This window comes from Parus major, chromosome 14 (genome assembly GCF_001522545.3).
Source record: "Parus major isolate Abel chromosome 14, Parus_major1.1, whole genome shotgun sequence".
NCBI lineage: Eukaryota > Metazoa > Chordata > Aves > Passeriformes > Paridae > Parus > Parus major.
In genome coordinates, this window is record NC_031783.1 from 691,582 (window position 1) to 718,933 (window position 27,352).

The 27,352-nt window shown below is 53.7% G+C and overlaps 1 protein-coding gene across 4 annotated transcripts in view; it reads right to left on the reverse strand.

Moving 5' to 3' along the window:
- Positions 1 to 15,100: 15,100 nt before the first annotated feature.
- LOC107211356 (ankyrin repeat and fibronectin type-III domain-containing protein 1-like) overlaps positions 15,101 to 27,352 on the reverse strand; it is a 185,343-nt gene continuing 173,091 nt past the window's right edge. For all 4 annotated transcript variants that reach the window (XM_015643297.3, XM_015643296.3, XM_015643304.3 and 1 more), the window contains 13 exons: positions 26,914 to 27,004; positions 25,029 to 25,136; positions 24,730 to 24,829; positions 24,072 to 24,204; positions 23,209 to 23,328; positions 22,643 to 22,858; positions 22,178 to 22,344; positions 21,645 to 21,795; positions 20,782 to 20,950; positions 20,354 to 20,520; positions 19,265 to 19,475; positions 18,356 to 19,026; positions 15,101 to 16,311 (listed from right to left, as the gene is read on the reverse strand). In XM_015643297.3, coding sequence (XP_015498783.1) covers positions 16,024 to 16,311; positions 18,356 to 19,026; positions 19,265 to 19,475; positions 20,354 to 20,520; positions 20,782 to 20,950; positions 21,645 to 21,795; positions 22,178 to 22,344; positions 22,643 to 22,858; positions 23,209 to 23,328; positions 24,072 to 24,204; positions 24,730 to 24,829; positions 25,029 to 25,136; positions 26,914 to 27,004 — 2,592 coding nt within the window. In that variant the 3' untranslated portion in view covers positions 15,101 to 16,023. The remainder of the gene's footprint in view (positions 16,312 to 18,355; positions 19,027 to 19,264; positions 19,476 to 20,353; positions 20,521 to 20,781; positions 20,951 to 21,644; positions 21,796 to 22,177; positions 22,345 to 22,642; positions 22,859 to 23,208; positions 23,329 to 24,071; positions 24,205 to 24,729; positions 24,830 to 25,028; positions 25,137 to 26,913; positions 27,005 to 27,352) is intronic.

Sequence of the window (27,352 nt, forward strand, 5' to 3'; positions counted from 1 at the left end):
CCAGGATGATAAGGGGGTCTGTTCTTGTCCCCTGAATCATGAGCTGGCTATTCAAAGCCTGAGGGAACAAACACTTTGTTTTCACACTGCTGTTCAAATAGAGAAATTTGAAATTGATGCTGGATGTGTTTTGCATGTTGATAGACCTTTGCTGGTTCCTCCCTGCTCCTCCTGTCTTGTGCAGGACACCCCTCAGCACAGCACTGCTGGCATTGCCCACACAATCCTGCTGCATCCCCCTGCCCCTGGGGTACCAGTTCCTCTGCCTGCACCTTGGCCTTGCTTACCCATGACATCACAACATCTCATCCCTCCTGTGCAGCTGCTGGCACTATCTGGGTGTCCTGATCTTGGCTGGAGTTAAACCACAACACCAGGGCTGCAGGCCCTGAAGAAGATTCTGCACGGGCCTGGATATCTGGGCTTCCTCCATGCATGGAAACCCAGTTGTCCAAGGATAGGGATCCTTGATGGGGGCTCTTCTACAGATGGCAGACTCCCAGTAGAGTTGAAATTTCTTGGGGTATGGCCAGAGGGACTCAGAGACCCCAGTGAGCAGAACAACCCTTGCTTGTGGACTTGTACCAGCAAGCACTGAGCATCCGATCCTGCTCTGCACCCCACATCTCTTCTCAAGCTCCTAAACACATCTGACAGGAGGGCCCAAAGTCTGTCTCAGGGTCTGCTGTGTGGTTGAGGAGGCCACAAGAGGAGCACCCAGGCTGGAGCAGGTCCCTGGCACCGCAGGAGGTTTGTCCTTCCAGCGCACTGCGGTCCCACAAGGACATGATCTGCTGGCTCCAGTTCCTCTGAGCTGCTCACAGGCTGTCCCAGCCAAGGACTCATCCTGCTCCTGATCTGCCAACTGCTCAGCCAGCCAGGCTGAGCTCCATCACCCTCTCGTGCTCTGCTGCAGGGGCTGGAGCTTTCTCCATCCACCCATGCCTCCTGAAGGCTCCCCATGATTTTGGCTGTGACAGCAGCTCCCTCCATCCCTCTTCTCAGGGAACAAGGGGTGATTCAGAAGCCAAGGGGCAGCCTGGGGAGTATGGCAAGGTGCTATGCTTGCCAGGGACCAGCACAACTTTACCTTGATTGGAGGAGACAGCTAGGAAGTGGTAACACTTTGGTATTGGATTGATTTCTCCTGGAAGGAAGGAAGTGTCCTCACACAGAAAAAATGCAGAAATAACAGGGTGAGGGTAGGTGGTTTTTTAGTTGGGTTTTTTTTGTTGTTTTGGTTTGAGTTTGTTTGTTGTTTGGGTTTTTTGTTTGTTTTTGTTTTTGTTTTGTTTGGTTTAGTTTTTTGGTTTTTTTTTTTTAAAGTAACTATTCTGTTTTTTTCCAGCCATCTGTGCCATTTGCAGCTGATGGGAGGGGGGACAATGTTGGATGGGGGCAATCATTTGGGTTTGGGACTAGTACTGCATTTACAGTGTACAAAAGAAGAGAGGACATCTGTCTCCAGTGGAGTATTGTGCACAGATCCAGGATTTTAGCTTTGTGCTCATGTCCACTGCTATCATTACAATGCACAAAGCAGAGATGGTGATGCACAACGCTGTATTCCCTCCTTGCTGTCTTCCTTGTCTGCACCTACCATGTCTCCCATTGCCCATAGTCCTGCTATTCCCAAATCTTTGAGTGCTTTCCAGCCTCCTCCAGCCTTCTCCCATCCCTTTTCCTGCCCATGGATACTTCGGGGAAGTTGCAGACAGGAGCCAAAGGCTTAGTCCTTCCCACCTTTCCAAAGCTAGCCATGGAGAACACCTTCCTGGGCCAAATGAGGGTTTCCAAGCCTGATCCAGGGACAGTCCTCAAAGGCTAGACTCATTCCTCCTCCAGATAAAATGTGATCACAGCCAACATCCTGCCAAGAGTTAGATGTATGTGATGCTGCAGCTCACCTCTTTGGTGTGCCTGGTCCCTGGCTGTGCACCCTGATGGCAGCAAAAGGGTATTTTTGTCACAGCTCTGTGTCAAACATGCCAGGCTTGTCTGCAGAACAGGATCTGGGTGCTCTGCTGGTGTTCCCACAGGGATGACTCAAGTTGAAGCAGAGCAGCAGAGCCACTGGCTTGGGAATGGCTGCTGGGAGCATCCCTGGGGAGCTTTTGGAGGGCAGGAAGCTGCTCCTGCCAAGGCTCAGCCCTGCCAGGAAGATGGAAACAGTGTACTGAGCCTTCGCTCAGGATGTCCTTGGGCACAGTTCTGTCACTCGGACGATGATGGGCCCTCGTTAGCCCTGTCACACACCAGGGATCCCTGGCTAGGTCTGACTGTTTGCCAAGAGCTTTTCAACTAAAGATTTAGCCTGACTCCAGCTTTCACTTTCAGCATGTCCCTCCCCTGCCTTTCCAGGTCATTTCCTATGGAGCCATTGCCCATGCAGTATTTCCAGTCCCACTAAAAGAGGTCATTTGAATTGTTAGTGAATATTCTAATGAAGAGAGATGCTGCTCTGTTGGCTTGAGTGAGACAGGACGTGTTTGTGTGCAATGTGTGCAACGTGTGAGGGCTTTGATAAAAAAGTGACCTGGGGAATTTGGTTCTGTTGGAGAGGTCCCAGGTGCCCTGCTCCTGTCTTTGACTTTGGAGGCTGGAAAGGAGAGGGGCAGGTGAAAGATGAACCAGAGGAGAGAAAAGAGGGAGTTGAAGGAGAAGAGCAGCCCATGTTAATTTTATTATCTATATATAAATGTGAAGGTTTGCACGTGCCAGCTGGAGGTTTGCATGCCAGATTTGTGGCCAGGAGGAGAAGCAGTGATGACAGGGCAGAGAGGGCTACCAGTGGTCAGGAGGACCTGCTCTGTGAGCAGGGAAGTGAGCACGTGTCCCACTGCTCCGTACGAGCTGCTCAGGCAATTAATCTCCCTTGCCTCGGGACCCTGGAGCAGAGAAACAGCAGACTGGTGGCTGTGTCCTGTGATTTATAATACATCTGATAGTTCTAGCCCATTAATAAAACATGCAGTTGGCCATGAAAGGCACATCTGCGCATTTTAAAGACTATAATAATGGATAAAGCTCTGACACATGGATTTCTGTAAGAAAACTAGCACTGTAAATAGCATTCCAAAATTATGTATTCCATCAAATTCAATGGGACAGTTATTGTATGCTAATTAAATACTACTGAACTATTTGACATTTGGATGGTAAATAGAGACACAAGTTTAGAAATGCACAATCCCTCAGAACACCCACAGACTCCCAAGATTTTACTGTCATTCTCAGCCTGCAATCCGTTCTGACAATGGAGTCACAGCTCAAGTGACCTGTCTGTAAGGAGCTCTGGCACATGGGGGCATGGTTTAGTGGTGGACTTGGCAGTGCTGGGTTGAGGGTTGGACTTGATGATCTTAGAGGGCTTTTCCCATCTCAACACTTCTATGATTCTCTGAGCACAGATGTAATTCTCTGTCCAGGTGGGTAATGATGGTGAACAAAGATTACTTGTCCTGTCTCCTGGAATGAGACCAGGACAGAGGAAAACCTGCTTCACTGCTGCTCTTTCTCTCTGGAAAGAAGAGCTCCACATGCTCCTCACTGATGACTTTTCCCTCTTCCTGATAAGATTTCCTGATCACACTGCTTTCTGAGACTTCTTTCACTTTAATTCACCTGGGTCTCTTGGATGTATGTCTTGGACCCTCCATGCAGTGCAGACCCATTTCCATGTGGGTAACAAACAAGCAGAGGTATGAGAAAGGGATGACTTCACAGGACTGTCAGATGTTTGCAATGGAAAGAGAAGCTGGGTAACAGAAACAGGTCTTGTGCCAGCTCTAAACTGACCTGCTCCAGGCTTGAGGTGTTTCCTGGCAGGGATGGAGAAGCTGGGAGGGAGGGGAGGAGGTTTCCAGGAGTGATGCCACGCTCCATGATCCCACAAGATATCCTTGTCCAAAATCCTGGGCTGTGGCACATCACCTCTCACCCGCCTCCTGCTGATGGGGCTTCCTCCCCTTCCTCCTCCCCATCCCTTTCCAGAAACAGCCAGACCAGAAGCTGATGAAGCAGAAATAGACAGACAGAGAGACATACAAATTTTCTCTGATGCCTCAAATTATAGCCCAATACATGAGATCTGAACAAGATCTCGTTTCACCCAGTCCCTTGGTCTGGGAGCTTTTGCATTACCCAGGACTGCCAAGCTCTGCACCAGAGCTGGGTATTGATAAAGCCTGTGGACACTTTCAAGTCTGCTAAAAAGATGTTCCAAGGTGACAGATCTTAAGCAACACACAGAGCTGAGTGTTGCTCTGCTCTCCACACCCTTCACTGCTGCAGGGGAAAAGCAGCCACTATCAGTGATAGCTGGATCCAATTTATTAGGCGCTTCGAGGAGACATTCATCAGGCAGGGAGATAAATAATCTTCAGATGGAACAATTAAATTTAATTGCCTGAAGATTATTTGTCTCCTTCCCTGATGATTGTCTCTGCTGAGCGCCTTATAAATTGGATCCAGCTATCAGCAATATTAAAGGCGCTTCCCCTCAGAACTGGCCCAGCTGCCCAGACCAAAACATTGGGCTCAGAATGAACTTTCACTGTTACAGACTGTCACTGTTATCGAAACTGATGCTGCCTCAAGACTCATGGGTGTTTTTTTCTTGCAGTTAGACAGGGCTGTGCTCAAAGTGTCTGGGTTTTCTGGTCCCTGGTGGTGCATCTTGAACTCAGCAGAACTGCTCCAGCTCTGATGGCCCTGTGGCAGTGATGTCCTGCTTGGCAAAGACTCCAGGAGGGATGTGGTGGGCCCCAAGGTAGATCCTGAAAGGTTTGACTGTGCTGGACTTTGTTGTGGCTGCAAAAATGAGGAACTGAAGTTGTGGGCTCTGTAGCACACTATGGAGAAGCGATGGCATTTTGTGCTGGCCATGAGAGAAATGGTGACAGAGCCACATCTCAGCCTGAAGAGACCTTCCAGATGTGTGGGCTCACTAATGCCTGCCCCAGCCAGTCTGCCAGCTTGAGGGCTAGCACACCGCAGGTACATGGCTTTTCCATGCAAAGACAGAGCCAGGGTAGCCACCTTATTCCTGTTACTCCAGGACAGGACCAAAACTGGAACCTCTCCAACAATCCAGGAGCCATCAATTCCCTCCTCTGTATACGTCTGAAGTCTGGAAAATATCTTAAATATGGGAGAGGAAAGGGAGGGGTTTGATTCTCAGCTGGTGTAAATCAACACAGCTCCATTGACGTTGTTGGACGATTACTGAGACTTATGTCCTCTGACCCCAAAAATTTCTAGGGAGGGAGGTAATGACTGCAGAGCATTCCAGTGTTGCAAGAGATCTTCCCCCAGGCTGGCTTCAGAGAGGCTGTAACTCCAGGGGCTGGGAAGCACAGGGATACGTGTCTGGGTGAAAGAAAGGGAGAAGGAAAGCCCCAAGGTACCCAGCTGAGTTGCAGACGGAAGGCAGGCTGGAATCCAGAGAGGCTGGGCTGTAGGGATATACATCATGGGGACATCTCATCCTCCTGTACCTTTCCAAGTGTGGATGGCTCTAGATATGAACACCATGGTGTTCTCAGCTCCTTCTGGGCAGTGGTGGAGTCTAATGCTTCTGGTTCAGCCCCACTGGTGCCCACCCTGTGCCCAGGGTACCCTGGAGCAGTCAGTGGCTCACTCCACCTCGTCCACCCTGCCTGCCTTGGGAAAGATTTGGACTTTTGGCAATAGCCAAGAGCCACGGTAACACACCCTCTGCTCCAACACTGCCAATCCTGTGACAGATGAGCTGTGTCCGGGTGTCCCAGAGCAAGAGGCAGCATTTGGAGGTGCAGGCCAGGCGCCAGCGCTGTGCTCCTTCCTGCGAGCAGTGCCGAAAAGACCCTGGAATCAACATGTTTACTGACAGACTCCTGTGCTGCTGGCCTGCTTTTCTAAGGAAATGAAGCTTGTGCAATCACATTGTCTGGGGGTGTCTGTTCCTAATAACTTCTCAATTCAGCAGCCAATTCCAATCCAATTTGTTGGATGGGGAGAGGTCTCAGAATACTGTATCCTGCCCAGTCTCCCTGCAGTGTGCTGGGTGGCAAAATGGGGTGCAGGAAAGTTGGACCAGGTGAGGAATAGGAGCCCCTTCTACACAAGTCATGGAGAAGAGCAGCAGGGTCACATTTGATGGCCAGTAGGTAGCCCCAGCCCTGTTGGGAGGAGGGCCTCTCCAGCTGTGGCCAGATCTGGATGCACACCATCAGCTGAGAGAAAACGCGTGTCCAGGAGGATGGAGCTCCAGCTCCTTTGCACGTGCCCAGGCAGAGAGGATGGAGTCTGCACAAGCCATGGCTGCCAGAACACGTGGGGCTGAGCTCTGAACAGCCTCCAGCTCCCCAAAGTCCTCAACTGCAAGGCAAGGGCTCCCACTGAGCAGAAGTCCCCCTTCTGCTGGGGATGGACATTTCCAGTCCTGGCCCCTGGCCATGCAGAGCAGGACCTGCGGCTGCTGGGCGTTGTGCTGTGTCTTGCTGCAGTCTGGACAGGATCTGGACAGCAGTGTCTTGTTTCTCCTTTGGATGCTGGTTTAATTTGCTGAAGGCGTTCAATGGCCCACACGGTCTCCCCAGTTCAGCCCTGCCAGTAACATGAGCTTAACAGAGAGGAGTATTTTTTAAGCGCCTATACAAACATGATTTGTTTTGTAATAACTCTTCTTCTGTTCTGTTTTGAAGGGGATGATGGCTCTGGGATCTGAGGAGCTCCGAGACAGCTCAGAGCAGCTCAAATTCCTCCCCACGTGCTTTCAATTAGCATCTTCATTAAACACCCGTTCAAAGCCACTTCCAGCCAGAGCATGACAGTGCAACAGAGCTTGGCTTCATGAAGTCACCCAGAATCAACGGCAAATCAAAAAGGGCTTGGTTTGTCCTGTACTAGTCCACATGCAAGTGGGAGATAGCTGCCAGCTGAGGGAGTGAGTGTCACTACTCAGCTCCTCATCCCCATCCAGACCCAAAAACAGCACCCAAGCCATGGGGGGGAACTGCTGCCTCTGCACTTGCTGAGAGAGGAATTGGGTGCAGTGGCAAATCACCTCCCCTGGCCTGGAAGCCATCCCAAGCCATCCTGGCAGCCATTCCCAGGCCAAACCCCTGGTCCTACCAGTGCCAAGGGCAACTGTCCAGTTGACTTGGTTGAGACTTGACCTTCAGTTAACCCAGCAAAGCAGGAAGGTTGGGAAAGCCATCTGGAAGGAAACACCACTACAAAATTGTCCAGACTGGTGTTTCTTAGAGACTCTCCATTTTATGTTCTCCTTCTAATTTACTTAAACTGTGGGCATCCAGGAATCCCAGCCCTTGGCAGTGTACAAGCTGCCTGTCCCCATCACCACAAACAGCCTCGTGTCCTCAGGGGTGACCAGAAGGGACCACAGCCTTTTGCTAGCAGGACTCCATCTCTGCTTGCACTGCAGTAATGGCACCAGCTGGCTTTGAGCCAGCCAATCCCACACTCGGTACAAATATTTGTATTTCAGCCTGGGGCAAAAATGTATGTTTCCATTTTCAGTCAAAACAATGAAACCTGGGGTTGAAATCCCTTTGAGAGCGTGGATGCACTGATAATCCATGCTGAGTGCTCAGCCTATACTCCTGACCCCACCACAGGCTCTTCCCCTTTGTCAGACATAAGAAATCTGAACCCCCTAGTGAAACCTGGCAGCACTGGCTCCCACCATGCAGGCAGCCCATTCACCTCTCTCTTCCCATCCTTCTTCCTGGTCAGGGTGTACTGGGCACCACCACCTCACCGTGGTTTCTCACTCAGTGCTTGCAGCAGCCAGGGTGGCAGGACCAGGCAGCTCCTGCAAGATGATAAATTTGGAATGGCCAGGGGCTGTCTGCCAGCCTGGGAGTAGGATCCACAGTCATGTTTTACAGGGATAACAGTGAGACTCAGGGATAGTCTTCCTCCCTTGGCTCTGTGCCTAAACAAATATGGTATTTGGGGCTTAAAGATACCATAAAATCATGGAACCACAGATTGGTTGGGTTTGGAAGGGACCTTAAAGCTCATTTTGTTCCACCCCCCTGCCATGGGCTGGGACACCTCCCCCTATCCCAGGTTGCTCCAAGCCTTGTCCAATCCAGCCTTGGGCACTTCCAGGGATCCAGGGACAGCCTCAGCTTCTTTGGCACCCTGTGCCAGGGCCTCCCCACAGATCCAGATAAATGGATCTAGAATTAGCAGTTCACTTCCCACATCTTTTAAGATAAATTTAGCAGACTTTGACACCTGGTTCCAGTAGGATGGTGACATTGCAGGGCAAACCTTTTTGAGAGTGACAATCCAGCATGGGCATCATGTCTGCCATGCTCTTGTACGGAAACCTCCATCTGTGACCTACTGAGCTTTGCATCAGTGGATGGCACCAGACCAGGTTTGTTCTTAATACAGATCATTTACTGAGTGTGCTGGTCATGGAGGAGCAGCAACAGCAGTGCTGGGACTGGGAGTAGGGAATATCAGAATATGGGGCTGTAACACCTCCCAGTACTCTGTTCCACCACATCTCTCACCTGTAAACCACAGCACACACTCTAATCCTTTCCAGGACACTTCACCTTTCTCTGCCTCCTTCTCCATGCCAGGTGCTCATCAGGATGGATTTCCATGACCTGACACCCAGTGCATTTCTTTTCCAATGCTGAGGCATTGTTGGAAACCGGCTGTGTTAAGGGAAAACACCAGGACTCACGCTAGCTGATACCAGTTCCACAGATACATTACATACAGATACACAGGGACTGGTCCCATACAGCTGCCAGCAGCAGTGGTGACATTTGTTTGCAGAGTGCTGTGTTGTGGTTTGGCTGTGGCTGGCTCCCCACGGGGCTTTGGTGGAGGGAAGAATGTGGCTGGGTCCAGAGCAGCACACACAGCCATTCCTGCCACAGCAAACAGCACCTTGATGGAGGTGATCCTCAGCAGGCTGGGCAGCCAGTTCCAATCTTGGATGTCCTGGGGGCTGAGACAGGTGGAAGGTGGAGAAACTGATGAATGAGAGGCTGGATATGTGCTCAGCCCAAAAAGTCAGCTGTGTCCTGGGCTGCATCTTCAGCTCCACTCAGGTGAGACCCCACCTGCAGAGCTGCCTCCAGATCTGGGGTCCTTGGCATAAGAAGGACATGGAACTACTGGAACAACTCCAGAGGAGGCCACAGAGATGCTATTAGGGCTGGATCCCCTCTGCTCTGAAGCCAGGCTGGGAGAGCTGGGTATATTCACCTGGAGAAGGGAAGGTTCCAGAGATTCAGACCCCTGGCAGTTCCTAAAGGGGCTCCAGGAGAGCTGCAGAGGGACTTGGGACAAGGGATGGAGGGACAGGACACAGGGAATGGCTTTCACTGCCAGAGGGCAGGGATGGATGGGATATTGGGAAGGGATTGTTCCCTGGCAGGGTGGGCAGGCCCTGGCACAGGGTGCCCAGAGAAGCTGTGGCTGCCCCTGGATCCCTGGAAGTGTCCAAGGCCAGGCTGGATGGGGCTTGGAGCAGCCTGGGACAGTGGAAGGTGTCCCTGCCATGGCAGGAGATAGAAGGAGGTGATCTTTCAGGTTCCTTCCAATTCAAACCATTCTGGGAGTCTGTGAAGTTGAGGGCTGCAGTCCATCCATTTAAAAACTATCAAAGAAAGAAGAGCAGAATCATAATTTGTTGCCATCTTCATGTGCAGATCAAATTAAACTACTTCAGGACAAGCATATTTGCATCTTCAAATGTTCTTTGAAGCCCAAGATGGGCAAAGTGCACACTCAGCTTTGAGCATGTAGTTTATGATCTATGGCATTAAGTTGGGGCTTGAGGGAATACTGATATAAAAACATTGTCTTAACACAGTATCTGTTGGGTTTTGTTTTTTTTTTTTCCACCAAAAAATTCAATTTGATCCATAGTATAAACATTTATAAAGGATTCTTGGTTTCAATAGAAGGTATCCTCCAAAATTCTTGAGTTAGAATAAACTTGTAGATAGTCAGTGTTTTGTTTCTATATTTTGGTTTTTCAATGAAAGTGAGTTTGGTTAAAAAAAAAATCCCGGTTTGCTTTTCAAGAGGAAAAAAAATAAAATAATGCACTACTGCTTCTTTATGAATTTGTATCTTTGTATTCTCAGTTCCTGTTTTAACAACATTTTTCAGGTTGCTTTGGGAACAGAAGACTTCCCTGTGTCACAGAAGTTTTCTTGGGATGGAAAGAGCTGTTTCCTCCCTGGTCAGTATGTGGGTTTGGAGAACCTCAAGCCAAAAAATCCTAGACACTCCAAAGTCATCTGGAGCTTTCTGATGGTGCTAATGTTACCCAGACTCTCATCTCCTCCAGCCCAAGTGTCTTTGTGGTTGGCAAATTGCAATCTTGCTCTAAAATCCATGCTGTCCAGCACGGTTCCACATGGGAAGTGGTTTTGCCCACAGTGGACAGAGCAGACCAGTGTGTGGCTTCCCAGGGAAGACTGGGATCCTGAGCAAAGGCTCCTGGACACAAGCCTCAGGCCAACGGGGTTTTGCTCAGCAGAGCTGCATCTTCTGTGTGCATCTGGGCAGGGGATGGAAAGTGTGGGCACCTTGCAGCCCCTTGATTCACCAGCATGAATCCCATCACATCACCTTTCAACAGCAACACTATTCATAAAGTCCATAGGTAAACATGGAGTGTGTCACTGCACAGGCTGGTACAGAGTTCCTACAGATGATAGACAACTGATTAACTTAGTAATTGCATGTGCTGGGATAGCCCTGGAACATCCATGCTGGTTTGGATGGCTGGGAAGGGTCTTACTCATGTTCTCACCTCCTGTTTTAGGGGAGAAAGGTTTTCACTGCCTTCAGAGGGGCAGGCTCGGAGCATCTCACCTCTGTGGCCATTGCAGCAGCTCCTCAGCCATCCCCTAGAACCAGAACTAATGAAAGAAGTGTGCCAGGCAAAAAAAAAATAAATTAAAAAAAAAAAATAGAGATGAGGAGAAAAGAAAAAGGAAAAAACCCTTGAGACAAACTAAAAAGAAACCAAACAGACATCAGACTCAGAGAGCAAACTTTGGGAAGCACAAACCTGGATTCATGTCTGATAAACTGAGCAACTCCCTTTGGACAGGAGAAAAACAAATCAGATATTTCACAATGGATGCCAACAAGCTGCTGATTTTGGGGAGGAAATTCAGTGTCACAATTCAGGTTTATTTCTATGGATTCATATGATGTGAGCAGAATACCCTGAGGTACCACTGGCTCCTTTGGCAGTGGAAATGAACATATTCCCATTAAGCTGCAGGGAAGTACTGTGGTTTTCCCCTGGACCTGGGCCTACCTTCAAGTGAAGGGAGAAGATCTGTTTGCCCACCTGGACAGCTCACTTTGTATCACAGCACCCAGGAGCAAAAAACAATACACTGATCTCCATTTTTATGCCATTACTAACAAAATGATGATTACAAACAGACAAAAACCCTCCAAAAGTATGGATTGTTCTGAAGCATCATCTCCTGGTGCTCCACAGCACCTGGAAGAGTAGAATGTCAGCTGCCTCCAAGGGACACTGAGAAATGCAACCCCCTGCTTCAAACCCTGCTTCTTCCCACCTCCCAGATAAGCACTGCCCAGCTCAGGTGGAATTTTTAAGGATACACATCTCCAGAATGTGGGATTGTCCAGGGAGGGTTGGTACTGAACCCAGGTAGGGATGGTGTGTGCAGGGTTTTAGGATGGTACCAGTGTCCAGTGGGACCTGGGCATTGACAGTGTCTCTGTACTGGGCCACTGGTGAGGCCACAACCCAGTCCTGGGGTCACTTCTGGGCCCCCCATGACACAAAGGACATGGAGGGGCTGGAGCAGGGTCAGAGAAGAGAATGGAACTGGGGAAGGGGCTGGAGCCCCAGGAACAGCTGAGGGAGCTGGGAAAGGGGCTTTGGCTGGAGAAAAGGAGGCTCAGGGGGGTCCTTCTCACTTCCACAACTCCCTGACAGGAGGGGGCAGCCAGGGGGGAGTCAGGCTCTGCTCCCAGGGAACAAAGGACAAGAGGAGAGAAAATGGCCTCAAGTTGCAGCAAGGGAGTTTCAGATTGGATACTGGAAAAACTTCCCCATGGAAAGAGTGGTCAGGCACTGGCACAGGGTGCCCAGGGGAGTGGTGGAGTCATCACCCTTTGGAGAGATTTAAATGCCATGTGGATGTGACACTTGGGAGCATGGGTTCATGGTGGCTTTGGCAGTGCTGGACTAATGGTTGGACTCCATAATCTTAGAGTGATTTTCCATCCTTATTGAGTCCCTGATTCTATGATGCCAGTGCAGAGGGGTTGGCAAGCACTGAAGGTGCTCACCTGGGTTCAGGTGGGTGCATGGCACAAAGGTGGGGTGCACATGCAGGTACAGGTGTGTGTGTGTGTGTGCTGGGATACTGGCAGTGCCCATGTCTGGTAGTGCTGGGGACACCACAGGGACAGTGGTGTTTGTGCCTGGTGACACAGGTCTGTGCAGGCACAGTGTCCCAGCCCCCCAGGATTCTCACCTGCTTTGCTCATACTGGAGGAAAGGGATGCTAAAAGCAACATGATGCCTCTTCCAGCTTCCATGGCAGGAGACAGCAGGGAACACTCAGGTGCTTTGGGGATTCTCCTTCTTTGCCTGTGCCACGGTGCACGTGCCAGAGTGAGTGTCAGGTCCCCATGGAGAAAACCCCTTCACCAACCCTCTGTACCAGGGCAAGGAGACCTACAGGGCTAACTCTGAATCCTGGTGCTGCCAGGGCTTAGTGCCCTGGATGCCCCTTGACCCAACAGCTCGTCACACCACCTCAAAGAGCCACCGTGGCTCCCATAGCCCCAGCAGTGAGGTGGTAGCCTTAAAAACTGCCAGAGCCTGCTGCCTTCTATTCCCGTTCCTTGACTGTGAAGAAGAGTGTCTGAAGGCTCAACAACCTGTTCAGAAGGAAAACATTGGTATGTGCCCATGAAACCACCCAGGAAGAGAAGGAAAATATGAAAAGAGACAAGCATCTTGTAACTGCCATTCTTCAAGGAATGTTGTGCAGTAGAGGCCACAAAGATGATGAGGGGTGATGAGTACCTCCTTATGAGGAGAGACTGAGGGGGCTGGGCCTGTTCAGTGTAAAGAAGAAAAGCCTGAGAGGGGCTCCCATCAATCCATACAAGTATCTCCAAGGCAGGTGCCAAGAGGATGGTGCCAGACCCTTTCTAGTGGAGCTCAGGGGCAGGAGGAGTAATGACCATAAACAAAAACACATGAAGTTCCACCTTAACATTATGAAGAACTTCTTTCCAAGGAGGGTGGCAGAGCACTGGAACAGCTGCCCAGGGAGGGTGTGGAGTTTCCCCTTTCTCAAGACATTTGAAACCCACCTGGACACATTCCTGTGTTACCTGCTCCAAGAGACCCTGCCTTGGCAGGGGATTGGACTGTATGACCTCCAGAGGTCCCTCCCAACCCCAAATCTTGTGTCATTCTATGAGGAGTGTGTTGCATTAGGACATCACACATCCCTGTGTCCCTAGTTGTGGGACTTCCCACAAAACAGCTGTGCAACTCCTGCTCTTCCAACTTTGCATCCAACTCTGCTCCTACCCAGGCCCCTGCTCCTTCCCTCTTCCTCTCCCAGGCAAGGAGAGGAGGTCCCATACTTCTCCCTGCAGCCAAGTGATCCAAGCTGCTGTGTGGCCAGAGCAGCTCCTGTAGAAAAGCTTTGCACAGCCAGCAAGACCCTTCCAGGAGCAGAGCTCTGCACAGAGGTGCAGACAAGCAGCTCCCAGCTGCAGAGGGCCCCAGCTCTGGCTGCAGACATGGTCACACCCCAAAGACCAGCGCCTGGCTTTGGCTCATGGCTGTGTCTCTCTTGATGGAACAGGGCTTCTAGGAAGGGAGAACAAATTCTTAAGGAAAGGGGAGGCCTTTTTCCTTTCTGGGATCAAATGAAAGGGCATCAGGAGGTGCACAGCTCCATACTGAAGAGCATCAGGAACACAGATGTAGCTTTCTGTACACAGCCCTGATCTAACACTGAATTCACCCTGTGACTTCCAAAAAGTCACTTAGTTTTCCACCAGTTGTGCCTTCCCTCTGCCTCGCCTCAGGCTCTGGGTGTCAGTAGGTGACACATGTAAAGGGAGGGCCACCCTGCAGTTCCTGCCTTTTTGGTACATCCAGTGCCTGTGGATGCCCAACAATGAGAAACATCATGGGAACCTCTGCACTCATCCACTCACTTCTTCCTTGACCTGGGAGAGTGGGATTGGTTTTAACTGGAGGCAGAAGACAAGCAAAGGAGAGACAAGATGGGAGAAGTGCCTTTTAACAAGTTCCTTTGTGGCTCGCCTCCACATCCCATGGCGATGCCTGTGCTGACGTCAATGCGGTGTTGGTTGATTTGCAGCAGCTGAGGGGCTGGCACAGGATCCTCCCCTCCACAGTGGCTCTGACGTGGGGCAGGAAGGGTTTGTGCTGGGATTTATATTCCTGCCCGTGCCACACTGCTTGCTGCAAGATGAGGAACGAGGAACCTCTGTGGAGCGACAGTTGAGCCATGTGGCTGCCCAGAGAGCCCCTCCTGCACCCTGGCACCCAGAGACAGTGGGCTGCTGGCCAGCCCTGATCCCTCTGTGCCAAGGGAAGGGCAGTGAGGTACTGCCCTGCTGCAGGGGAATCAGAATTGGGAGCCTTGCCTTGCCAAGGGGTGCCAGACGGGCACCTTGCTCGCAGTGTTTGTGCCAGATGTGACACAGCTGTGAGCTCTCACATCATCCTTGCTCCTCTACTGGTGTTCTTCCTCCAGTGGAGGCTGCAGGACCAGACCTAGGCATCCAGCCCTACAGCTCTGGGGTTTCACCACCCCATGGAAGTGATGCCTTGGCATGCCCAAGCTTATCTTGCTGCCTTACAGAGCAATGAATCCCAGAAGAGCATTTTTGATTTGTACTTTGCTCCCACACATGTGATTTGTGTGTTAATGTAACGCTGCACACTGTGGAAAACATGCCACTAAACACTCCTGGGAAAGAGGAGCCCAGCCCTTGGAATCAGGGCTGGTTTGGGAGATGGATGATGGAAACCAAACCACAAGCAGGACAAGTGATATGCAGTCAGCAGCAGTTGTCTTTACTATGGACCACAGGAGATCAGAAAAGTAACCTTGTTAACAGGAGACCTAGTGGCTAACAAAATGTCATGCTGTAGGACGTACTAGAGAAGCACAATCACCAGAACAAAACAGCACCCAGGGGGACAGGGAATCCCAGGGGGTTGCAGAGGATGCCCTATAGCAAATTTCTAGTGTGGTATTGATATGTCTGCGAGTGCAGGGGGCTGGCTGCATGGGTTCCTTTAGTCCTGGACACAAGTCAAAGGGTCTTCACCTTTACCCAACTCCAGTGGCTCTGGCACAATGATTATTAACTTTTTCAGAATAAAAAGACTAATATAATTTTGCTTCAAGAACTGTGTTCAAGAATCATTTCTCCAGGTGCAGTGAAAGGAGGGCAGATAGGAAAACACCCCTCCAAGGGTTGTCCTTGTGGCTCCTGCCCTCTCCTCACTGACACCACAGCCCTCCTCAGCAATCCTCTGTGGCTTTGCCTTCAGTGAATCCCAAACAAGGTTTTTCAGAAAAATACGAAAGGGGAAAAAAAAAGTATTGCTGCTTCTTCTTGTAATATTTTTCCTCTCTCTCTCTCTCCCCCCCCCCTCTTTCTCCTTGAAGATGTTTACTTTCAAAAATTCCATTCCTGCAGAGATTCCTCCTGAGCTCTGAGGTCTCTGGACTCCACCCTCCTCTTCTCCAGTCAGAAAAACTGAGTCTTGATGTCTCTTTGGTCAAAAAAAAAAAAAAAAAAAAAAAAAATTTAAAAAATAGCACAAACAAATAACACACAACCCAGTATGATCCCATTCCACCCCGCGGACGCCTGATGAGAGGGTGTCTGTGGAAGAAGGAAGCATCAGAGACGAGCTGTCTGCTCTCTGGAAGCCGAGGTCTCCGCTCCGTCCCGTCGGCTCTCCTCTCATACGGTGGTGGCTGGCCCGTACTGGAGCACCAGAGGAGACGTCTCCTTGATGCGGACGTAGAACCGCCCCTCGGGCTGGCTGGTGTGGAGGGACAGGAGTAAGAAGTCATCGGGGAGCCACCGCTCGCTCTCGCCAGCAGCGAACACCAGTCCGAAGTGCTCCAGCTGCTCCTCGCCGTAGAAGACGGCGGCCGAGCCGCCCAGCACATCCCGTGAGATGTCGTTCATCTCCAGCACCACCAACTTGACCACCTCCCTGGCAGGTGTCTGGCTGGTGATGTGCAGCTGTGGAGAGAGAGAGGCGGGAGAGATGGATGGTAAGGGGGAGGGATGAGGAGAACAGGGCCCGGAGGCAGCACACAGCATGCAGGAATGGTGAGGGTGGAGGAACAGCTGCCCCAGTGATGCCAGAGAGCAGGTGGAAGCAGCCTGGCACAGAGCCACGGGCACACTGTGTCCAGGGAATGCCCAAGGGGTACCCCAGCATGCCAGGGCCCAAACTCATGGGCTGCTTTCCTGCCTCCACTCCTCTCTCCAAGCCCTTGCCACTCAACCCTTGCATGTGTCATCTACAGCTCTGCTGAGGCTGCCCCACAATCTCATCACCTGTAGCTGCAGAGTGACAGTGCCTGTCCTGCTCCTGGTACGATGGAGGGATCTGTGTGAAATCCCTCTTGTGAGCAGGGTCCAGACCCTCAGACCAGCTGGACCACAACAGCTCTGCCAAACTACAACTGAAACCTCTTTGGCACATGATGCTAAATTTCATCCCATGCACAAGTTTGGGGTTCTCCCACCAACAGCTACCCTTGCCCTCTGCTCCTCTGGGGACAGCCAAAATCCCAGAATCCCAAATCCTGTCAAGAAAAAGAGCTCATCAGGGCCCTGGCTGCTAATGCTGGGAGCCGCTGCTTGGCCTCAAAGGCCCAAAGGCAGGACATCCATCCTCGCCCAGGCAAGGCAGCGTTTCCTCTGGCACATGTGTGGGGCTTGTGGAGCACCAGGAGTGCTGCCCCAGCAGGGTGGTCCCAGCCCTGGCCCCACGTGAGCGCTGCCATCCCTGAACAGCCACTGCAGGTCTCAGCTGATTTACACAGCCGAGGAGGCGTGCCTTTGAACTCGCCTTGCTTCCAGGAGAACATAAAACGCTTTCAGGCAGGCGTGTCCAGAGCTTTGCAACTTCAAAAGCCACATGGGCAGCCTGCCAAGAACCTGAGGGCTGCACTTCAGCTCCACAGAAATCTATGGGCATTCCTCAAATGGAAAATAATCTGGTGACGCAGAGTTGTCTCTGCTAGGATGTCCTGGCTGGGTGCAGAGACACTGGCTATCAAACCTGCCCTGTAATAAACCAACCAGCTTGTTGGCTCTGTTCTTCCTCTGCCATTCCTTTAGGGTCACTTTCAACCCAAACCAGTCCATGATTTAATGATTTTCTGCTCCATCATCCTCAGTCCTGGGCACCAGGAGTGTCTCGGAAAGGAAATTTTAACAGGGGAAGGATCTCTATGGCTGGGACCAAAGGAAGCCACAAAGCCAGAGAGGGATCTGCCCAAGATGTGCATCCTGGGGGATCCCAGGGGATCCCACCTGGAGCAGGTGTGAGTGAGCAGAGCTGGGGGGTCAGCTCTTGGCAACAAAGCCCTCATGGAGAGAAGTCAGGTCACACATGTGCTCCAGCATAGTCTGAAGGAGCATGGAAGGAGCTTTGCCTGCTGCCCCAGCTGGAACTGGAGTGAGTTCTGCCACTGGAGGTGCCTCCAGAGGCTGGAGACAAAAGGCTGCTGCTCTCCCTTCCCTAATGGGGAAGGCTGGAGCAGACACCACACACCTGGGAAGGGGAGGCTGTAGGAGGAGCATGGCCAGGGCAGGGGTGACGGCTGAATTTTGGCCCAGAAGGATGATGTGTTTGAACACTGGGATGTGGCAAGGATGTGGCAATGTGTCCTGTGCTCTGCCTGCCTACACTGGGTAGCACCAACCTGCTGTCACCTGCTGAACCACAGATGAAGAGCTGAACTTCAGTTCCACCACCTTGTCCCCAAAATTCACTATGTGTGGCCCTGGCTCACTCCTTACGCAGCAGCGGCCATTGCTCCTACAAAGACACCCTGTCCTACCAGGAGCCTCATCACTACAGCAGGGACAGAGGGAGTCAGGGCAGGAGAGCTGTGGGTGTCCAGGGGACCTCACCCCTGGGACAGTGGAGGATGGGAGGGCAGTGCCAGGTACAGGGCACGTGAGCCCTGCTGTCTCTGTCCCCATCCTGCCTGCCCTGTCCCTCCAGGCACGGCAGAGCCGCTCCACCAGCTGTTACAGGCTCTGGTACCTTGACACTGGTTTCTTCGGAGAGTCCCGTTTCATACTGAGGGCAGACCCTCAAGGTGACAGAGCCCGGCTTCTTCCCTCGGTCGGCCAAGCCCCCGGGCTGCTCTGGCTGCTGCTCTGGCGAGTTCCGAGTCCACTCATCCGAGCGCGTCCGGCAGACGGGCTCCGAGCCCTGTCCGCCCCGGCGGCGCTCGGGGCTGGGTGTCGAGGCAGTCCCCGGCCTGAGCTGGCTGCGGTGGCCCGCGGTCCTGCTCTCTGCCGGGGAGCTGTCCACGGAGCCGGGGCAGGACTTTCTCGGGGCGGGACAGTGGGGCTTGGGGAAGTCCAGGCTGCTGGTCCGAACGCAGTACGCCTGTCGCTTCTCCGTGATGCGCAGCAGCTCGATCTGCCGGCTGGGCAGGACAAAGTCACTGTCATAGAGCTTGGCCGGTGGCCGGGGCTCCTCGGACGGTGGCGGCACTGGGGGTGAGGTCTTGAGCTCGTGGCTCTGCAGGACGTCCGGGGCACTGTCCCGCAGGCTGCGGGGCCCCCTCCGGCCGCAGCTCTCGGGCCCCGAGGAGGAGAACACCAGGTCGAGCTCCTTCGGGCTCTGCGCCCGGCTGGAGTCGTAGTCACTGTCGGTGGCCAGGAACACCTCCGAGGAGCCTTCCTCATCCGACAGCCCGTGCGAGTCTGCAAGGCGTGAGGGAAGCAAAGAGGAGCTCAGCCTGAGTGCGGACAAGCCCCGTTGAGGAGGAATCCAAGGAAGGCTCTGAGGTTATCCCCGTGTCACTGCCCCGGCTGAGACTGACTGTCCTGCCCGTGCTCCTGGCTCAGCCCTGCTGGCACCTCGGGCACAGCCACCCCGACCCCCTGAGCACGGGCAGCCCCTGGGCCCACCAGGCTGAGCTTGGCACAGCTGGGTCCTTACCAGAGTTGAGCTTGCGGCTGGTCTCCGGTGAGGGCACTGGGGACGGAAGGTAGTCAAGGTGGGACAAGGAGGATCGGGTTTGCTCCTTCACTGGCCCCCCGGGCTCGCTGAGGAAGCCACTGAGAGAGACCCCACAGGAGGGCTGCTTGTAGCGGGCGTGCTGCAGGACATCCATGATCCAGCGCATCTCTCGCCAGATCTCCTCCATTTGCTGCCAACAGAGGAAATGCAGGAGCCCTTTCACACAGCAAACGACAGCAACGAGAAAGTCCCGTGGCAAAACACGGAGTCTGTACACACACCTCTCCCCAGAGCTTTGGGGGAATCTCTGGGCCAGGAAATGCAAAGAAAGTGCTCTCAGGTAGGAGGAGGATGCTGGTTCAGCAGGGGTGCTGGGGACAGGGATAGTGTGGGATGCTCTTTTGCATGTCCATCCCAAAATGCACTTGCAGGCCCTTTTCTAGCAAGGAGGGCATGTGTACTGCAGAAACCTTTGGGTCTCTCCTTAGGATTTTTAATGTGATCATTGCAATAAGAAGATGCTCGATAAAGCAACTGCAGCCTGGAGAAGAGAAGGCTCCAGGGAGACCTCAGAGGCCCTTCCAGTGCCTAAAGAGGCTCCAGGAGAGATGAAGAGGGACTTGGGACAAGGGTATGGAGGGATGGGACATGGGTCTGGATGGACAGGACAAGGGACTGGAGTGACAAGGGTGAATGGCTTCCCACTGCCAGAGGACAGGGATGGATGGGATATTGGGAAGGGATTGTTCCCTGGCAGGGTGGGCAGGCCCTGGCACAGGGTGCCCAGAGAAGCTGTGGCTGCCCCTGGATCCCTGGAAGTGTCCAAGGCCAGGCTGGATGGGGCTTGGAGCAACCTGGGATAGTGGAAGGTAGAAGTGGATGAGGTTTAATGTCTGCTCCAACCCAAACCATTCCATGAATCTATGAAAAACCAGCCTTCTGCTGCCCATCAGCCACATCAGAGAAACCCCCAGAGCCACCAAAACCTGGGAACAGCCTTGGTGCAGATGCTGCTGCCTGAATCCTGGCAGGTCAGGGGCAATGTTGAGCCTGGCTCTCACCCCATACCTGGATGTAGTCCTGAACCTGCTGGTGCCTTTGCTTGGCAGTGGAGAGCTCAGCATCAGAGAAAGCCTCCCTGAGGCTCTGCTGGGAGAGGAGCGACTCCAGCTCCAGCAGGGCGGACACCTGGCAGTACTGTGTGATGAACTCCCGGTCATACGTGAAGAAGTGGACTGGGAGAGGAAACAAGAGAGAGGGGGATGAAAGACATGAGGTCCCATGCTGTGGATGCCCTGCAGGCTCCTCCCTGTCACTCAAGATGAGGAGGCAACACTGTCCATTAGTCCACCTGGACAGGGCTCAGTACACCTCTCCATCCCTCCTCCCCAGGGAGTGAGGAAACTCTAGCCACCCCACTGCCCATCCCAGCTCTCAGGAGGCCTCAGAGGACAAGAGGACAAGCAGGGTTGGGTTTTGGCATTCCCTCTCCTTACCCAGCTCGAAGATCTGCAGTGGCAGTGTGAGGAAGCCAGAGCGAGGGGTATAAGGATTGTTCTGGCCTGGAGCAGTGCAGACATCATCTGATGGAGGCAGCAGCAGCAGGAAGGAGACCTGATCCCCAAAGTCCAGCACCTCTTGGCTGTACAGACGGAAGTCTTTGGCCTGCAAGAAGACAGCACAGGTAACAGCTGCACACATCCCCTGGTAGGGCCTCTGCTCAGTCCCCATGCACAGAGGAGGTGTCTCTGAGTAGTCCTCAGGGACCACCAGCAGCCAGGGGAACCTGCAGTTTCAGCACACAACCAGAGGCTCCTTGCTTCTGGCATGATCTGCATAATCTCATCATTTCTTCTCTAATTTTTTGTAAAAGTCTCAAAACTTCTGGTCAAAGTCACCATGGCAGGGTGTCAAAAACATGCCATCAGCAATGGCTCAGTGGTGTGCAGGGAGGTGCCCTCCCAGCTGCCCAGCCAGAAGCACATGCCTATCACTGGGGCTGCTGGGTTGCTTCCCAGCAGATACTTGGCATGGTATGGTGGAGGACGGTTTCTCCCCATGCAGTCTGGTCCCAGGGGCTGCAGCTCCAGCCCAGCACTGGCCAGGGACCAGCCTGCTTTGGAGGGGCAGAGCTGGGCTGGTCTCTGGCTGCCCAGGACCAAACCACTGGCAGCAGTGACAAACATAGATTTGCCACTGTTTCTTTGGGGGTACAGTGTGGGAAGGACAAACAGCTCCTGTGGACACTGTCCCTGGGCAGGCAGACTCACCACTCATCTTCTGCTTGCACAGAACTAAAATCTGGGTGCTCACAGCCCCGTCCCCTCCCTGTGCCCCAGACCTTGGCTCCTGCCTCTACCTCTTGCAACGGGATGTTCACCAGGGTCATCAGCTCCTTGATGGCCACTTGGAGCTCCTGGAACAAGGGGTTCTGGGACCTGTCAGCCTCTGGCTCTGTGGGAACAGGCTCCTCCACACTGGCCATCTTCTGCAGCCACTCCCACTCCTCCCTGCAGAAGGCCAGAGATAGACAGGTGAAAGAGGGAGCAGTTGGGGTGGATGTGGACATAATTTCTCTGAGAGCTGTGTTTGCTTGGCTGCTCCTCCCCAGAGATGTGGGAGAGGTGGAGGTAGAGAGGGAACTTGGTTTGCCCTAAGCTGAATCAGAATCACAGAATATGCTGAGCTGGATGGAACCCACAAGGATTGTCAGGTTCAGCCCTGACCCCACACAGGACACCCTAGCAATCCCACCCTGTGCCTGAGAGCACTGCATGGCAGGGGTAAGAGGAAATATTATGCTGCTGCTGAAGCAGGAGGTGATGGATGCTGTTAGCCGGGGTGGGACAGAGCAGCCTGGCTGCCCTGGCTGAGCAGCCCTGCAAATCCCACCTGGAGATGTTGGGGTTGGAGCGAATCTTGACGTGGCACAGGATATTGGGGAGCTGCTCTGGCACCAGCACTCGGATCTGATCCACGGCACTGCACAGCTTCAAGTAGCCCAGGTAGAGGCCTGGGGAGAGGGCATGGCTGCTCCGCTGGTGATAAGCCAGCTTGTCCTGGGAACAAAGGCGATGCTGGACTGAGCAAGTCCTCACAGCGGGGGTTGTGCTGATGCTGTAGCACAGCCAGTCCAGCTGGAGAAGGGGAGTGGCAGAGGAAGACAGCCTGGTCCTGCCAGGGTGAATCTGGCACCAACTTGATGCCTCCCCTTGAAACAATGGGATTTTTGGAGGCTGGCTGGGCTCTGCTCCCCCTCTGCTGTGACCTTTCCAGGCCGAGGAGGAGCAAGGGGCACAGGAGGTGTTTCCCAGGGGAGCCCACTGCAGTCCTTGCCCCAGGAGCCCCAACACACACCTGGACAGAGATGAGCAGCGTGTCCAGAGCCGTGGGCTCCTCTGGGGAGGACACGGACTTGCGGCTGCTCTGCAGCTTGCAGATGGGGACCCAGCGGACGCTCTCGAAGGTCTGGTTGGTCTTCACCTCCTTCAGGGTGACGATGAGGATGTTGCCCTGTTTGTCTTTGATGGGCTCAAAGAAGACCTGCCCCAGGTCCTGGATGCCCAGCAGCCCCTGTGTGACAGGGTGGGAAGGCAGGAGAAAGCAGAGGGTCAGGGGACAACCCAGAGGCACAGTGGCTCTGGGCAGCTGGGATGTGCCTGCAGCTGCCTGTCCAGAAGCAGTCTGCCCAGAAAAGCACCCTGATGGTCCCCAGCCCCTCTGCACGAGACTGCCATGACACCTGGCACCTCACTGTCCCACGGACCGAGTCCTGCCAGGGAGGATGAGTGAGTGGCACACAGTCAAGGCCAGCAGATCCTGAGTTTATCCTGACTGTGGTACCTTTGCACGCTGTTCCCGAGGGAGCTCAGCCCCCAGCATCCCACTTGAAGTGTTTGTTCCCCACCCAGGCTGACCCTCACCTGCATCTGCGAGATGGCGAGCAGCATCTTGAAGCGCGTCTGCAGGATGCAGGAGCAGGAGGACTGGGACACGGTGACACACTGCCGCAGCCACAGGATCTCATCCCACATACATGAAACCTGCACACACCATAGAGTGGCACTGCTGTTGCAGCTGGGTCACACTAGGGGGTTTTGGGGAAATTGTTTGCCTCTCTGAGTTGGGTTAGGAATGTTCTTGGGCATGCAGCACCTCTCAGCAGGGATGCTAATAAATCCCTGTGCCACAGGCACTGAGATAACTCCAGACTCTGTACTCGAGGGCAGCCCTGAGCTGTGTTCACTCAGACATCCATCTTTATCTGGGACTGATGCCTTAAGTTTGAATACAAGTTGGCCAGGGTGGGGAGGGAGAAGAAAGCACTCTCCATCAGTAGATAAGGACCACCCAGCAAATTATTTTGGCCCTGAGGTGCCCACATGCCCTTTCCCAAAGTCTGCTGACATTGGAGGAGCTGACAGCAGCTCCCTGTGCATCCTACAGCAGAGGCAGAGGTGCCATGGAAGGATGCTGAGAGGAAGCAGCTCAACAGCCACTGACATCCCTGTGGAGAGGCAGTGCCCACCCACCCTGGCACACAGCCTGCCCAGTGTGGTACTGGTCTGTCACCCATCTTTGGGCTTCCAGGGGTTGGAATGAAGTGCCATTCCCTGGAAGTTTCCTGGTCCATGCTGAACCCCAGCAAGCAGCAAGTCTATGGGCTGCCTGCACTGCCAAGCCCCAGTGTCTGGGCTGGAGGGGCAGCGGTGTTGCCTGATGCCTGCCTGTGTCATCCTGGCACTCCTGGCACCCTGCCCAAGCACAGGGTCCCTCAACCATCCACCTTGGTGAGCCAGAGGAAATCCTGCATGAGTAGGCAGGAGTAGGTGTCATCAATCTCCACCACGGGGATCTGGTCTTCGTGCGTCACCAGGATGTTGTCATCCTTGTAGAAGATGGCTGTCAGGTACAGGCCCCTGCATGGGGGGAAGACAGACTTCAGTGCCACCCCCAGCTCCCAGCTCCATCTCCCAAAGGGCCTCTTTCCTGAGGGAAGAGGAGATGCTCTGCCCCAGGTCTCCACTTCTCTCCAACAGCCCATGGCAGAAGAGGCTCGTGGCTGGTACGGGAGCAGGAACAGGAACCCAACAAGTCCCTGAAGATACCGTGGCCCATGGCCCTGCAGCACATGGCACAAAGATGGGCCAGACTCTGCAGGGGACACTCTGTGTCTCAACAAGGTTGGGTGCCAAGTGACCCTCAGAGGTGGTGCAGGGATCTGGACACCAGCACAGCTTGGCCAGTCCAAATGGAGACACCAAGAGAAGCTTTGATCTCTGGACCATGGGATTCATCTCCACTGACACCAGCAGCTCCCTCCCAGTGCAGACCCTGCTCTGAGCACCCCCAGCCCCAGTGTGCAGGCACAGCTCTCAGGGTGGGCAGCTCTGTGGCCCTGCTGGGAAAGGGGATCTCACCAAGCCCATGCACCAGCCTCTCACCGCTTCAGTGTCTTGAGAAACTTGCTGCCAGGGTGGAAGAGGTGCTTGAGGCTCTTGGAGACCGAATGCTTTCTGCTCTGGGGCTGGTTCTTGCAGGGCTCTGTGGAGCAGAGAGCAGAGGATGCTGCAGCAGGAGATGAAGAGCTGATGCCAACCCACAGGTTGTCTGTCTCCCTGCTCTGCTCATCCATGGCACAGACCCATTCCTGCATCACCCCAGCTCTGTGGATCACACCACGACCCTGGAGGACTCAGCTGCCCCCCTCCAGCCTCCCTGGAGCACTGTGCTGTGGGCTCACCATGGCAAATGCAGTGCTGGTGGACAGTCTTCACCTGGCCCAGCAGATGGTCCAGAGCTTCAGCCTGTCCCCTCCGCCGCGGCGCCCGGCCATCATACTCCCGCCAGTCTGTGGGGACAGACCAACATCACACCTCTTGGCCTGGGGAAAAAGGGGTCCTCTCCTCCCACATCCTCTGGGTGTCCCCCCATGCCACAGCAGGGCAGCAGCTGTGGGTGCTGAGCACCTCTGGATGTGCTGGGAGATGCCCAGGTTTGTACCACTCTTCCCAGGAACAGCCAGCTCTGCACAGCAACCCATGGCCACTGGCCTCCCCACAGCCAAGCAGGGACACACCAGAGGGAAGGAACAAGGTTCTGTCTGTTGCTGCTGCACTTCACTGGCTTTAAAAAAGAAAATTCTTTCCAGTCTCTTCCTCCAGGTCTTCCCCAGTTACTCCAGATGAGCGCTGGGAGCTGGGCTTACCTTGACAAACACATAAATAAACTCCCACCAGCTCCACCCGCTGTGGGACGGCAGCAGGACCATGAGCAGGGCTGGGGACCTGCTGGCTCTTCTCCCTCAACTTTATATTAATTGCTTTAAACACCCCCTGTGTCCTGCCCGCTGCTGTTTTCCATGGAAAGTTCAGTTCTGTTAACTTTGGCTGGAACTTGCTGCTATTTTTAGTAGCTTTAAAAACACCCAGGGAGGTGCCTGACTATATTCTGCTGGGCCAGGAAGGGATCTCTACTGAAGGGAGAAATATTACTGGCAATAAAAATAAATAAACCTCAGTCCTGTCTGATTCACTTCAGCCACACTCAATTGATGCCACCTGAATCTTGGTCACAGGGAATGTGACCTGTGTGAGATGGCAAATGAGCTTTAAAGTGGGTGCAAACATGACAAGGACAAGATAAAGCCAGGGTAGTGGACTGCTGTGCCCTTGCTATGTTCATTCCTAGACATACAAATGTATTTTTGGTGATTTCAGTGCTCTATGGATCTGCAGCCAGAACTGTGCATGGTGCTGCACATCTGTGACCCATCAGTGTTCACCTCTACCTGTTCCCGGTGCCTTCACTGCCCCCAGGAGCAGCAGCCCTGCTCCCTGGGTGCCTGCAGCATGGTGGTACAAGATGTGCTTCCATGGCTGGTCCTTGGGACAAGCACAGCCTCCCATGGGGCTGCTCCTTACTCATTCACAGCACCAATCCCATGGGACACCACACAGGCACCTGTTTTGGGACTGGTGACAAGTGGCTGAGGTCATTCTGGAGCCCCCTCCATCCTAAACTTCACCCTTTTGGGCTGCTCCTTCCAGCTCAGTCCTCCTGGCCCTTCTCCATGCAGCACCCTGGGGTTCCTTGTGTGACACTGAGTGGCTGCTTCGTGACGCTCTTCCTAGGGCCAGCATGGGGAGGAGAGTGCTGACAAGCCAGAGCTGGCCTCTGCTGGGACTCATGACCCCCATCCCAGCTCCATGTCAGGGAATGCAGGTCCTTGGCTCTGGGCTGGATGGGAGAGACCATGTGGTGGCACAGAGTGGGAGGCCACTGCCACCCAGGACCACTCTGAATCCTGGCTCTTAGCCACCTCCTGGCTTCCTCTGTGGGATGAGCTGATCCAGCTGGCCTGAAACGGCTCAGCCTTTCCCAGGCAGTAAGGATAATTCAAGGCTGAAAAATCAGTATTTAGCAAAGCACCTGTTGGCTGGGGGCAGCATCCCAGAACCCCAGGCACAGCCTCCCTGCCTGGCCTGAGACTCCAAATTCTGCCTCTGCCCCTGGCTCCGTTCGCTCCCATCCCAGCAGTGAGAGGAGCCCCTGGATGGCACAGGGAGCTGCCCTGTCCCCCACCCACCCTGTGCTGGCTCCCGTGGGAGTGTTCCCAGGGTACTCACTGGAAGGGATGGCAAAGGGGGGCATGGAGGCTTGCGGGGGACCCCAGCCCTTCATGTTGTAGGCAGACACACGGACGTGGTACGCTGTGCCCTGCAAGGAGAGCAGCACACTCAGCACACCCCGCCTCTCCTGGCTTGGCAGGTGAGGCAAGGAGGATTCCCCCCAGCCCACTGCTCCAGGACACCACGAGAAGCACTGGGAGCCCACAGCTCAGGTCACTGGCTCTTAGCTCCCCTCCTGTACAAAGTCCTTGTTATGAGACCCTAGAGGATCCCTGTGGCCCTGCTGGGTGTGTCTGGGGAATGCAGAGGAAAGACTGGACATTGCAAATGCCCCTCACAGAGAGTCTCCAGCCTGAAAGACTCAATGCTGTGGACTGGGGTGCTGGAGTCCCTGGAGACTGGGAGCTGGCCCAGTACTGTCTAGGGCTTGAAGCAC